This window comes from Limanda limanda, chromosome 1, assembly GCF_963576545.1.
Source record: "Limanda limanda chromosome 1, fLimLim1.1, whole genome shotgun sequence".
Lineage (NCBI taxonomy): Eukaryota > Metazoa > Chordata > Actinopteri > Pleuronectiformes > Pleuronectidae > Limanda > Limanda limanda.
The window spans coordinates 40,012,338-40,025,848 of NC_083636.1; the positions used below are offsets into that span (position 1 = coordinate 40,012,338).

The 13,511-nt window shown below is 39.3% G+C and overlaps 2 protein-coding genes across 3 annotated transcripts; one reads left to right on the top strand and one right to left on the bottom strand.

Annotated features, from left to right (window-relative positions):
- Positions 1-4,499: 4,499 nt before the first annotated feature.
- ldhba (lactate dehydrogenase Ba) lies at positions 4,500-8,938 on the top strand. Of its 2 annotated transcripts, XM_061073302.1 has the most exons (7): positions 4,500-4,628; positions 5,167-5,284; positions 5,617-5,790; positions 5,919-6,092; positions 6,208-6,325; positions 7,048-7,171; positions 8,771-8,938. In XM_061073302.1, exons 1-7 carry the CDS (start codon positions 4,500-4,502, stop codon positions 8,936-8,938), a joined length of 1,005 nt encoding a protein of 334 aa, XP_060929285.1. The 2 variants fall into 2 exon arrangements, with proteins under 2 accessions (XP_060929285.1, XP_060929294.1); XM_061073311.1 differs by lacking the exon at positions 5,617-5,790.
- A 1,441-nt stretch (positions 8,939-10,379) lies between these two features.
- On the bottom strand, positions 10,380-12,388 carry kiss2 (kisspeptin 2). The gene is made up of 2 exons (XM_061078811.1): positions 12,268-12,388; positions 10,380-10,633 (listed from the first exon to the last, which is right to left on the bottom strand). Exons 1-2 carry the CDS (start codon positions 12,377-12,379, stop codon positions 10,380-10,382), a joined length of 366 nt encoding a protein of 121 aa, XP_060934794.1. The 5' UTR covers positions 12,380-12,388.
- Between the last annotated feature and the right edge of the window lie 1,123 nt (positions 12,389-13,511).

A 13,511-nucleotide genomic window follows, 5' to 3' on the forward strand; every position in this document is an offset into this window, starting at 1 on the left:
TGTCTGCAGAAAGTAAGGGACAGCATGTGGGAGATAAGCTGCTGACTCAACCCACTGGTTTGATGGAATAACCCCAAAACTCCAGCTATAATGACAGGGATATGAAAATGTCAATGGTTGTTTTAAACTTATTAACCATCAAAGATCACAGTGTTCCCTAAGAGCATCACGCACAGCCTGGCACCTTGCGTGCCCCCCCGCCCCCCCGCCCCCTCACATGGTACAGTAGAACTCCAGCATCCTCCTCCTCCTCCTCTTCCTCACTGCAGCGCGTTCTTCTCCACACTCTCGGAATAACTAACATCAAACTCAAGGATCCTCAGCGAACATGTAAGTAATTCCGGTTGTTTCCTCACATCGTGGAGTTTTATGTGCGCGGGGGTCTGGGGGCTGCCGCCGCCGCCACAGTGATGCGTGCACAGCGCCTCTGCAGCAATGGATGCTCCGAGTTGAAGGAATCAGTGAATGCCAAGTTCAACTGTGAGTCGTCAGACTCCTGCAAACAAAGGGTCAAGGCTTAATTGATGTTTCTGTCCCCGTTAGTTCAGATCGTTCTGCAGCCATCGGGTCATTTTATGATTTTTCTTTAGTGAAGTGATAAATGTGGATTATTGCAGCTTTTGTTACATTTTGTTCCAACTGTGCATGGTGCAGCTGCTTCAGCTCATTGAGCTGAGCTGTGATGCATTTTAACTCAAACCTTTTCAGACTCTTGTTTCACATTTACACTTCTTGTAAATCTACAAATCTGAGTTTGTGACCAGATCGAACTGTTCCCGGTGTGCACTTGTCGTTGAGGGCGGGTTGTGTAATTGCAGCCACAGTCTGTCACAGACAATAGAGCATCCCAGTGAGCTGACAGTGAACTTGAACTCTCCCCCTATCTGAGTGGAATTATCTGCTTTCATTTTTATTTAGATTTTGTCTCAGCATCAGCCGAACACAAGGGCTCCTGCAGAGCTGCAGGCTGTTACATTACATCACTTCCACTGAAATCACAGAAAAAGAGAGGAACCACAGCAGCTCATGGACCTAAAATGATTAAATCATGAACAGGTTGTGTTGATGGGACTCATGAACCTATTACTTTGGCTGCTGAGCCGATTATGTAACAGCAAATAGAATGTAGAAGGCTAAAGTGAGGCATTGTGCTTCTCAGCAGCCCCATTGTTCCCTGAACAAGTGTCAGTCAGCTGCAGCCACGAGGTGTTTCCCTCTTTATGGACACAAAGCAGCTCCCTGGACCACCTACTCACAAATGTCCATTAAAACCCTGATGAGCTGATACCCCACCTTGTTTGCAGACTTTAAATTGCAACACAGAGCTTTGTTCTTTATTAATATACTAAGAATAAAGGTAAGTGGTCCTCAAACCGAGGCTGGGGCCTTCAGGGATCTTGGACATGCAGGATTATTAAATTGGATGCACTTGTAGACCCTCTTGTGTCAGAAGTCCATTATTTATTTTTACAGCACCTCCCTATAGTCCTGCCATTCAAAGTGTCCATTTGACCTTCATATGATTTGAATGATGTGCTGTTAATAATTGATATAGCTTTGCTGGAATAATCATTTCTCCCCGGACAATAATAATTAATATGTCAGAATGTTTATGTTTAGGAAGACACAGAAGTTGCTAAATTAGAAAACACTGAGAAGCAGTGGCTGCATTATATTGATCATACACTTAAATAAGTAGTTTATTCTTTTGATATCTTGTCAGTGACGAGACCATATCACCATATATTAACATATAATTCATTAGGCGAGGCAAGTTTATCTGTGTAACACATTACAATAACAAAGTTATTCAAAGTGCTTTACATGATTATAGAAAAGGCCTCATGAGAAATTGTAAAAGCAATTGTGTGTCGTCCACTCTGGCCTGAAACTGAAAACTGAGGTTGTTCTAGTTTTTATTTGTTACAATTAAAACCATTTTGACTTTGAACAACAAATATAAACTTTAGACAATTCTAAAACTGATGATGTGTATGTATATTCATAATAAATAATAAGTTACCTTGAAAGGACCTTTTCTGTGTTTTGTTTTTTGTGTGGGGCTGGTGCAGTGATTTTAAATGTGCGGGGCGTTCGAAGTCTGGGACAGAACAACAACCCCCCCCTCCCCCTAACCCTGTTCTACTTTCTACAACTCACATTTTACATTTTGTTCACCACCATATGTGAATAAACCTTCAAAATATGCAATGTATCTCCTCACTCTTCAATACATGTAACATGTTCACCAGCTTGCACATACCATAGTATTAAGCAATGACAAGTGTCTGCTCAAAAAGTTTTTTTTTCATTGCTGAGTAAAATATATATTTTTAGCATCCTCTTATTTTTCTTACTCTGTGTTCATCTTATAATTTTTCTCTAAGCTGTGACTCGTTGGTCAAATGTCCTCTCGTCACGCGATCCCACTCTGTGACGTAACTCTGCTCGGCTGCTGCTCGGAGCACACACTCTGTGCGTGTCATCGTTTATAACTGTGGCTTCTGACTATTACAAAGTGGACTTTTTTTATTGAAATACATGACAGCGGACACGCAAAATTTATCTTAAATTTTTTTGTATATTGTACACAGATAACACCTCATGCTGCAAAAAAAAACCTCGAACAACCCTATGTCAGTGTTTGCAGATGGTTTTATCCTGGACTAGAGCTGGAATGGAATAAAAATGTAATTATAATGACCACAATTATAATGTTTTGCAATATTATCATGGTATTATTCAAATGTTCAAAACTGTTTTGACACTCTAAAATTATTCTATTTTATTATGATCATTATCATTATGTCATAATAACCATTTTACATCCATCCATCTATTATCTGCACTTTGAATTTCAAAGAATTATTCCTTGTCATTAGTGAGTCCTGCTTAAACAGTTCTACAATATACTGTCACTTTTTATTGTTTGTGTGTGGAACTTGTTTGAAGAGCTTTTCATAAACAGTCCATGGTTCAGAGAAAAGTAAAACAACTTTTTGATACCTAGGCACTACCTGTTTTATCTGCAATAAAGACTGTTTAGTTATTGTTTTTCATCAAATAAAACATAATGCGATTTAATAATTTACTGAACTGCTGTTATTTTTTTCCTAAATTACATGTCAGCTATTTCAGAGGCCTGACAAGCATCAATCTTCAGACCCAAGATCACAAATTTTCAAAATAAAAGGTTTGAAATTCAGCTCAGTATAAAGCACTGCAGCAACAAAGTGAACATTGTGCCTTTAGTTTGAAGACAACTTTCTAAAGACGAAGTGAATCTATGAATGTTGACGCCAGGATGGTGATCAGCACTTGCAGCACCATGTCTAAGCTTACATGGTGAAATATAGTATAATAATATATATATAATCTTACGATCAAAATAATATTGCAGCGAGGTTTGACCCAGTTACAGACCACTAATGTAGTTTATCTTTAGACAAGAAAAAGTAATTTTGAACTGGGTCCAAAGACTGAGGGCCCACTGCCCCATCCCCACTGACAGAGCCCTGGTAGCCTGTTTATTCTTATTTTTATTAATATTGAATGTATTGCGTGTCGAAATTTAACACTGCACTTCTTTGGGCTCTTAAAAATTCACATGTTAATAAGGAATCCGAAAAGATGAAGGCACCCACAGGCAGAGTTTTACATGTCTGACATTTGAGTTCATGCAATGATCCCATTCACAACTTACGTAGTGTAAATGTGTGTGAAGAACTCCATGTTCCTTTAATAAGAGTCAGACCCCGTGGCACCCATCTTGTGTCGGTGGATGACAACAGAGAAGATAGCTGCTGTCAGTGTCACGCACATACCTACCGTAGTAGCCATGACAACGTGCTCATGGATGTATCATTTACAGATGTGCATGTTCAGATTTGCGTGATTCCTGAGCAAATTGTGTGTTGACGTTGGGACAGTGATGATGTTGCTTCTGAGAAATGATGAAACACGAGTATTTAAACTCCACTGGTTTGAAATGTGTCAGTTGGTTGTTGTTGGTTGGTTTGTTTCTCGCACTAGCTTGGACTCACAGTGTCTCTCTTTTTGACGTCCATCATGCCTTCTCCTGTCAGTGTGTGTAACCATGGTGATACCGTAACTCGTTTTTTTTTTTTTACAAACCAAAATTAATTGTGTAGTTCGTTGTAGACTATGTAATTATATACACGCAGACTATAGCATTTATGTGTTATGAGGGCTAACATGCTTATTGGCTGATAATGGCAGTATTAATTAGTTGTAGGACATTACATCAACATTTATGTTTCAAGCTAGTGTTAATTTGACTGCATGACTGTCCCTTTCCTTATATTTCTACCCAAGACCCCCTGAGCGATAGATCTGTGTCTCTGTGACCTTTGACCTGTGTGTTGCTTCACACGACTCATGCGCAGTCCCCTCGTTGCTTATTGTATGATGATCAAGGTTTGGATGAACAAGTCATGTCTGAACCACTTACATGTCCCCTCTCTCCCTGCAGCTGCATCATGTCCTCAGTTCTGCAGAAGCTCATCAGCCCCCTGGCCACTGGCCCGGCTGAGCCTCCCAGGAACAAGGTGACGGTGGTCGGGGTGGGCCAGGTGGGCATGGCCTGCGCCGTCAGCATCCTGCTGCGGGTAAGATACAACATCACAGTTACGCTCCCTCTCTGTGTTGTTTTATATGTTATTTTCACTGAATGTTCTATTAGTGTAGGCTGTAACGCTGCAGTTATCGCTCTACAGTCTGGCTTTTTATAATAATAACACAAATTATTATTATTTTTGTCTTTTGTGATTATTGTCTATCATGCTTTTGTTTGTATTGTATGTTTTGTAAGGGTGTTGATGTTTTGTTTTGGTCTGTGTGATGAAAGATAAATACAATTTTAAAAAATATTAAAAAAGATGCTATTCAAAATGCAAACATTCACACACACAAACACACGCACACACAGTTTGAATATTTTAATGTATATGAATTTTGTTAATTCATTCATTAATTTGAATTAATTAACTTTTATTTATTTGTATGTTATACAAAATGTTTTGAAACCCCTAAATGACATGGAAAGAAAATCTAAATGCACATTAAGGAGAAGCTTGATGAAAGTGTAAAGGTCATATTTCTGATCTATACCATCATCCGTCTCACTTCTGTTTGTCCGCTGGTCAGGACCTGTGTGATGAGCTGGCTCTGGTTGATGTGATGGAGGATCGTCTGAAAGGAGAGATGATGGACCTGCAGCACGGCAGCCTCTTCCTCAAGACCTCCAAGATAGTCGCTGACAAAGGTCAGGAGCTGAGGCTGCATTCTGCTGCAGGCTATTAAAGTTAATGCGTCAGTTGTGATGTGAAATCAGCTTATAACTGACAACGTCACTATTAGACACTGTCAGCTCTGAGCAGTGAGTACTTATTAACTGAGGTCATGAGTTTCAGGGCAAGTGGTCCCTGTGGCAACGTAACCTCTGGCTTGGAAGCGTGAATGCCTGTTAGAGCTCAGGCAAATGTGCATTAAGGTCCAATACTCAGTCATGTTATTGATTTATATATAAATACCTTAAATTAAAGAGTGGGGATAATAAAGTGTACAATTCTTCCTCGTCCCCTCCTCCTTCCCCAGATTATTCTGTATCAGCCAACTCCCGCCTGGTTGTGGTGACGGCCGGCGTTCGCCAGCAGGAGGGAGAGAGCCGCCTCAACCTGGTGCAGAGGAACATCAACGTCTTCAAGTCCATCATCCCCCAGATCGTCAAGTACAGCCCTAACTGCACACTCATTGTGGTCTCCAACCCTGGTGAAGACACCAACACACACACACACACACACACACACACACACACACACACACACACACACACACACACACAGTTGTTTTTCTAAGTGCATCCAATATGACCCCTGGGTGTAACATGTTCCCCACAGTTGATGTGCTCACATATGTCACCTGGAAGCTGAGCGGTCTCCCCAAGCACCGCGTCATCGGCAGCGGCACCAACCTGGACTCCGCCCGCTTTCGTTACCTGATGGCCGAACGCCTTGGCATTCACTCGAGCTCCTTCAACGGCTGGGTGCTGGGCGAGCACGGAGACACGAGTGGTGGGTACACACACAACGCTGATGTTGGTCATCTCTCTGTCGGGAATCGTTCATGCTGAAAAAGATTGTGAATCTGCATGATAATCATACAAAGTAACTGTATGTGTTTTTCTAGTTCCTGTGTGGAGTGGAGCAAACGTAGCTGGAGTCAACCTGCAGAAGCTGAATCCGGACATCGGCACAGATTCTGATAAAGAGCAGTGGAAGGCCACACACAAAGAGGTGGTGGACAGGTACACTGTGTTTAATTTAACAGATATTATTTCGAAAGTAACAACAATAATATTAATACTACTTCTATTAATCGAAGATTGTCAATGATCCATTCATGTATTATTATTATTATTATGATTATTATGATTATTATTATTATTACTTTTACTATTATTATTAATGCATATTGTTTACATTTATAATCTCATTATTGTTATTATTAGTGGTGGTTGTGGTGGTATCAAATTAAGATTCAATTATTTCATTTTCCCTGCTATAGTTACACCTCTGCATCTGCATATATAATTAATGCTTGCAACAGTAACATTTTACAGTGTGTGTGTGCGTGTGCACAAATCATTGTACATTATTAAACAATTATTTAGTTGAAGTACAACCTGCAGGTTTTCTTATGCTATCTATCTATAATATGGTTATTATATGATTTATTAGTGCTAAGGGTTTCCTCTTCCAGGCTTATTTTGGACTTAAAGGTGTCAATAGAACACATTGACCAAATATTTGCACTCATTACAAAAACCTAAATGTACAGATGTCAATTGGATGGTAACCTGCATGACAAACAAAACAACATATAAACATTATTTATACTATATACTATGAAACAAGTTATGATAATAACCTCTGTATCAAAAATAGTTGAGATTTGAAGCAGCCAACAATGTCTAACAGAGGCACATGTCATAATAATGTCATAGCTAAGTACTGTGTTGTGTCTCAGTGCCTATGAGGTGATCAAGCTGAAGGGCTACACCAACTGGGCCATCGGCCTGAGCGTGGCTGACCTGACGGAGAGCATCGTCAAGAACATGAGCCGGGTGCACCCCGTCTCCACCATGGTCAAGGTCAGTCACATTTGGTAATTTGATTATTATTTGAATTTTGATTATCAATTTGATTATGTAGTTTATCTTTTTCATGGTTGAATTATTTTGCAGCAAGTCAGTGTTGACAGTTTATTGTTATGTCTGTGATGTTGTGATGTTGCTCTGTTTGGCTTTGCCAGGTATGTCGGGTCAGATCAGCAGGTCGATCAGGGAGAGTTACAACAGGTTTGCAAAGATCAGGTGTCTGAGAGAGGAGGGGCTGGGCAGACTCAAAGTGACAGAAAATGGGTGAAGTTTACTGCATTAGATAACAATTTAGTCAACTTATTGCATTTATCTGCTGTATTTGTGCAGATAGATGGAATTGTCAGATCAGCAGTAGCCCAGCAGAGTCCTAAGTTGGTCTTGTGTTCGCCGTGTTGAGTGTGGTTTCGACTTTTCTTTCTGTTTAGCTCACCTTATACTTGCCAGCGCAGGTGGTAGGTTCCAGGCAGGTGAGGCTATAAAGGAAAATGCCAGTCAGTAGTGAAGGTGGGAGAGAGGAGTTGGCCGCTTTCTGTGAGGCTAGCATGATTTGCCTTTGTTGTATTACCTAGGTATCATTTTGTATTTCTGTTGTCTTCTGCTGTTTTTGTTAATAAAATAAAAAAAGATTCACCTGCTCATGTTTCTTCAGTATTCCCTTTTTTTCAAGTTTACAGTGCCAAATAACATCCTCCAACCCAATTTGGGGAAGTGGTGCTACATTTGGCTTAAAAAGACATACTTACTGATTACTTATTCATCTGTGAATCAAAAATTACATTGAACAAAAAACGTTTACTTCTTTACTCCTCCACTACTGCTGTGGCCTGTTAATACTGTGTCCCTGGCACCATTCACCCCACACACAGGAGTACAAATGTGTACACGGTGTCGGTGTAAAATGCTTTCTAAAGCATTCAAAATATGCTCACAATATTTCCTTTTCTTTCTTAGATTGATGTGTTCACCAATCCCATGTCTCTGTTAAATATGGAGCTAATATGAGAATGTAGATAGCCTAGTTTAGCAGGAAGACTGACTGACTGACTTGCTCTGTCTAAATTTCTAAAATTCAGCTCTCCACACTCATGAGTGACCACGTTGTTATTCATGTTCATTCTGTCAGTCTCCACAGTTTGTTGTTGATCACCACTTATTGAATAAAATTTGTTTTCAAAGGTGTAAAATCTTATTTCGCAGCTCATTGTTTCCGCTCTGCCCTCTCCTCTCTATCCAGCCCTCACATATCGACACAGTAACACACACATTGACTACGGTAGTAAGACTGTTTCAAAACAATATTGTTTGGTCTTAGGGAACAGAAATGACACGTGTTTGTATGTAAAGTGGGGAAGTGAAATCTGGTCACCAGCGGTCACTGGAGACACATGAAAGACAGAGGTTCCCCTGAGTTCATGTCTACTTGTGCTATGATCTCTCAGCACAGATATTAATAGATATTTCCCTAAATGTTGAATTATTCCTTTAACACTGTGTCTGGCACCTGTCACCCCCATGCAGCAATATGCCTTTATATAGTATAAACATGTGACGTCCTCTTCACCTAACTGCTGCCGGCGTGTGTTTCCTCAGGACATGTATGGTATCGGCGAGGAGGTCTTCCTGTCTCTGCCCTGTGTGCTGAACAGCACAGGCGTCAGCAGCGTCGTCAACATGACCCTGACGGACGCCGAGGTGGGCCAGCTGAGGAAGAGTGCCGACACTCTGTGGGGCATCCAGAAGGACCTCAAGGACATTTGAGCCTACTGTACCTGCACACACACTCACAGTGGTGCTGAGGCCAGCTGACACACGCACACACTCCTTCATAACATCCCTCTCTCTTAGACTGTGTCTCGCTCTCTTTAAAGGATGATATCAGTGTTTTAAGCCCAAAAACACTATAATAAGCACATTTGCCCCCAAACAGCTCGTAGTTGGTGTTTGTGTGTTGGTGTTAGGAGATGTAAGCTGACCTCTGTTGTTGTACTCTGAATGGATATCTTATGTTTCAGCTGTTTTAGACCAGGACCAAGCACAATCCCCACAAGTGTCACAGTCCTCCTCCACCGCTTAGTGGTTCAGAGAAAGACCCTTCACATCCAAAAGCACACAGCTTCCCTGCAGCCTTCACCTGAAACTGGTAAAGTGGTAGAGCAGACAAGCGACTGCACACATAGCTCATTATGAGTGTAAAGGTTTATCTCTCCCTCTTGTTTTAAAGAAACTGAGCTGCAAAGGAGGTGTAGTGATGTCCAGCTCATGTTATTTTATTTTTTTCTGACTGTCTGACCTTGTGTGTTTGAAACCACAATGTGTAACTTAATAAACTGAACATCATAAAGAGTGCCTTGTGTATGCGAGTGTTTTATTCTGGAAAAACAAAGCTTCTATAAATGATGCAAACCAGTCACAAGATTCATCATTTGTCCAGTAAATTAGATAAACACACCGCTATCTTGGTTAAAAGTTGCAAACACAACAAATACAGTATTCTAAATGGATGGTATACATTTCACATAAAACCATTAAATATGTGTCAAACCGGGATTTCTTTATTTCTTTATTGGATTTTCGACATTTTCACTGATATCCTAGGGATTCATTCATAGATGGTGAATTGAATTGAATCATCATCTGAATTGAATCATTATCTGCCATAACCAGTCTCATGATTCTAATGGGTGAATGTCGCAGAGAGAAAACTCTTCCCTTCATACAAATGTTTTTACATAAATGATAAATCCCAAACAGAAAAAGGAATAGGCAATCTTTTGTAATTTTTGTGTCCGGATTAATACATGTTTCTTTCCATTTCTTTCTTGTTTATTTAATATATTTATTATCATTAGTTTATATTTTTTCTATTTCCGTTCCATTTCCTTTTCATTTGTAGACTAGTAATGTACCCAGAAACACCACAAGCCAGTGGTTTAATTAAGCAACTTCAGAAAGTCAGTTTGTTTTAATCATATTTCTTACTACACCTACTGTGGTCATTAAGAGAAACCATTGCACAAAATAATTGTCCTTTGTCCTTGACACATTTTTATAATTTCATTTTATTTCAATTTTTTTTTCTCATAACTCTTCAATTGTTGTAGATGTCAAAGTCCTTTCAAATAAAAGCTAGGTATAAAAGTTTTATTCAGGGAAACATGATGTGAAATTGTTAAACACATATGAAAAAGATTTGTCTCTCTCAGGTGGGCACCTCCAGTTCTCGTGGGAACAGAGAAAGGGGTGAGAATATATTTGTCCGGGCTCTTTTAACGGCTCTCCTGTACATGTAACGTTTCCCAAAGCGAAGGCTTAACGGGTTGAAGTTGAATTTACTCCTGCGGTCGTTGCACAGCAGCTGCCTCTGCTCCTCGTTTTCCCTCAGGGAGAAACATAGGCTTGGCTCCTCCAAAAGGTCGGCCTCAGTCCTCCTCTTGAGCGCAGAGAGGACAGATCCTGAGGAGACAGACGGAGAAATCAGTCCACTGATGGAGGACACCAGTGAGTCATTGGGTGAAACTGTACTGTAATAAGCTTTGAGATGTCATCAAGACTGGAAATCTTACAAATCATCTGCGATCTAAAATGTTTGTGTCACAGTAATAAAGCACTAATCAATTCAAACTAGTTGAACAATACAAATATGCATTAATAAGTTTGTTTCCAAATAAATGTATTCATCTACATCGACTCTACTTGTTGCTGCTATCACTAATAACATCTTTATATCCATAAATATCACTCTTATTGTTTTCATTACAACAGCTAGTCAGAGCTGAAACCTGATGCTGTTCCTGGTATGTCTCCTTTCTCTTTTGGATTGAATTGAATTAAATCTTTACATAACAAAATACCCACAGAACATCTTTCATTATTTTAGAGCTTTAAAATATTTCATAATTTTAGAGCTTGGTACATTTTTACAGGATTTTCTTTGATGAAATCTTTAAGTAATTACTCAATAATGTAGGGCTGTTTTATGTCGTTTTTGCAAACCCCTCTTTAATTTGAGCATTTTGAGATGGGCTAATATTTAATTTTAAAATAATTTTGCGATCCCTCCTTGTACTGCCCTTTTCAAATAATCATCATTCACGAGTGATCTATACACTATTTGTGTATAGATCAATAAATACATTTGTAAACAAATGTATAATATATAAAATAATGTATTTTATAAAATAATGTATAAAATAAAAATGTGTAAAATGTATACATTTGTAAACAAATGTATAAATACATTTTTTGAATTTAACAATGAGTCATACATTTATGAAATGCTATCATTATTTCAACTATTATTACAAAATGTTGATTATGTGAAAAATATCACAGATGAGCGGAGAACGGCTCAAATGTTAATAATTAACGGGAAAATTCATAATTGATGTAGAAAAACTAATATTTCAGATCAAAGTGATTCACACATCTCATTCATATAGTGCATCTATGTGCAGCATTTTCTCCATCACACATCACTCACACACTGCTGGCACAGTCATCAGGATCAAATTGGAGTTCAGTGTCTTGCTCATGGAAACTTGGAGTGGGGGAGACTGAGATCGAACAGCTACAGCCGCCTCAATATATACATCAGGCTGTTTTTTATATGAACATTTGTATACCTTTACAGCAGCAGTAATATGTACTACAGTATAGTAAAGGGATGGCTACTACATAGTAGGCATATGAGCAATTATATTATTTTATTTATTTAATTTTTGTTTTATCATCATTATTTATACAAAATGTGTGAGCACAATGATATTGATGTACTCTATTTATATAGTTAAATAAACAATTCGTTGATTTCAATTGTTTTCTATACTGTTTATAATTTTAATGGTATAATAAATGTAAGTGAACAATGACATATGAAAAGGCCAAATCTTACATTTCTGAGCTGAGGTGGACTGAAAGAATATAAGCGTCTGATCAGAAGATACTTAAACGTAAATTACCTCAAGTACTTGCATAAATTATGGACTATTATGTCCATTGTTGGAGCAAAATATAATGTTTTCTTAATATATAGAAAATAAAAAATGTATACAGAAAAATTCTATCGTCAAACTTTTCTGGTTACTCACCTGTTGCTTGTGTCCTTTGTGCCGAGTCATATCCTTGAAGCGCTCTACCCTCACTCCCTGCATCCTGACCGATGATCAGGCCGCACACCACAGCCAGAGCAACAAGTCTCATCTGTGAGCACAAGATTCAGATCCTCCCTCTGGGTGTGAATGTTCCTCCACTCAGAAGATACAAAGCCTTTTCTCTCATTCAGGCCTGTTTTATGTCCCCACCAGGTGACCTCGGCCTCCTCCTGCTCCCAGCCTATCACAGCCGCCTGCGTCTCTGTACTGTAAATTGCGGAGCTCTCCGACGTCCGTGGTGCTGAAATGCATCATTCATCACCTCTTCTCGGAAATGTTTGCTACCCAGACAATCCATTCAGCTGATATGTTGCTGCAGGAAAATGGGTGAACACATTTAGATCAAATAACAGACAGGAACAGGACTGAAAGGGCTTGATGCGTAATTATTCAGACTGGGCTGTGGTTTGGCCAACAAGGTGGACTAGGTAGCTTCAGGAAAACTGTACTGTAATTCTACTTTACCCAGCAGGGGAGTAATAAATGGTCGGTATTTTTGTAGCACTTTTCTAGTCCTGATGACCACTAAAAGCGCTTTACAGTATAGTTGTATTGCCATTCACCCATTCACACACACATTTATACATCTATGGGCAGCATCTTTTTCTATGAGGAGCAATTCAGGGTTCAGTATCTTGCCCAAGGACACTTTGGCATGCAGATGAGGAAGACTGGGATCTAACCGCCGACCTTCTGGTGAGAAGCTGCCACTCTACCCCCTCAGCCAGAGCAGCGGCTATAGAGGTACTATTAAGTCACTTTGGATAGAAGCGTCAGCTAAATAATAAGTAATGTAAATTTACCTCCAGTATTAAGTAAAAGTTCCTGTACCATAATGTAGAAAGTTACTCAAGTATCATAATAATGTGTCCTCTGTAACTGATTGACATGAGGCCCCACAAGGAAACCCACTGCTCTTTTAAAAGAGCTCACAAGTGAAAAAGAGGTGCTTTACATTGTATTTTAGAAAAACCTCATTTATTTGTTTTAATGTAAAATTTAAAAAATGTCACAAGTAACTGGTTACTATAGTAGAAAACAAATGGACTTAACTAAAGCGGGCAATCGCCTTTGAAATGTGATGTAATAGTAGTATGAAATGGAAGTACAGGAACCTTACAGGGCCTGATTAATGTACTTAGTTACTTTCCACCACTTCTGTTAAAACATCCACATGTGCA

Bases quoted from the DNA above. Each gene is read 5' to 3' on its own strand.
- ldhba (XM_061073302.1), top strand. From the start codon at position 4,500: ATGTCCTCAGTTCTGCAGAAGCTCATCAGCCCCCTGGCCACTGGCCCG. The intron at 6,326-7,047 runs GTACACTGTGTT...GTTGTGTCTCAG, and splicing joins CACAAAGAGGTGGTGGACAG to TGCCTATGAGGTGATCAAGC. The intron at 7,172-8,770 runs GTCAGTCACATT...GTGTTTCCTCAG, and splicing joins CCGTCTCCACCATGGTCAAG to GACATGTATGGTATCGGCGA.
- kiss2 (XM_061078811.1), bottom strand. From the start codon at position 12,379: ATGAGACTTGTTGCTCTGGCTGTGGTGTGCGGCCTGATCATCGGTCAG. The intron at 10,634-12,267 runs GTGAGTAACCAG...CTGTCTCCTCAG, and splicing joins ACAAAGGACACAAGCAACAG to GATCTGTCCTCTCTGCGCTC.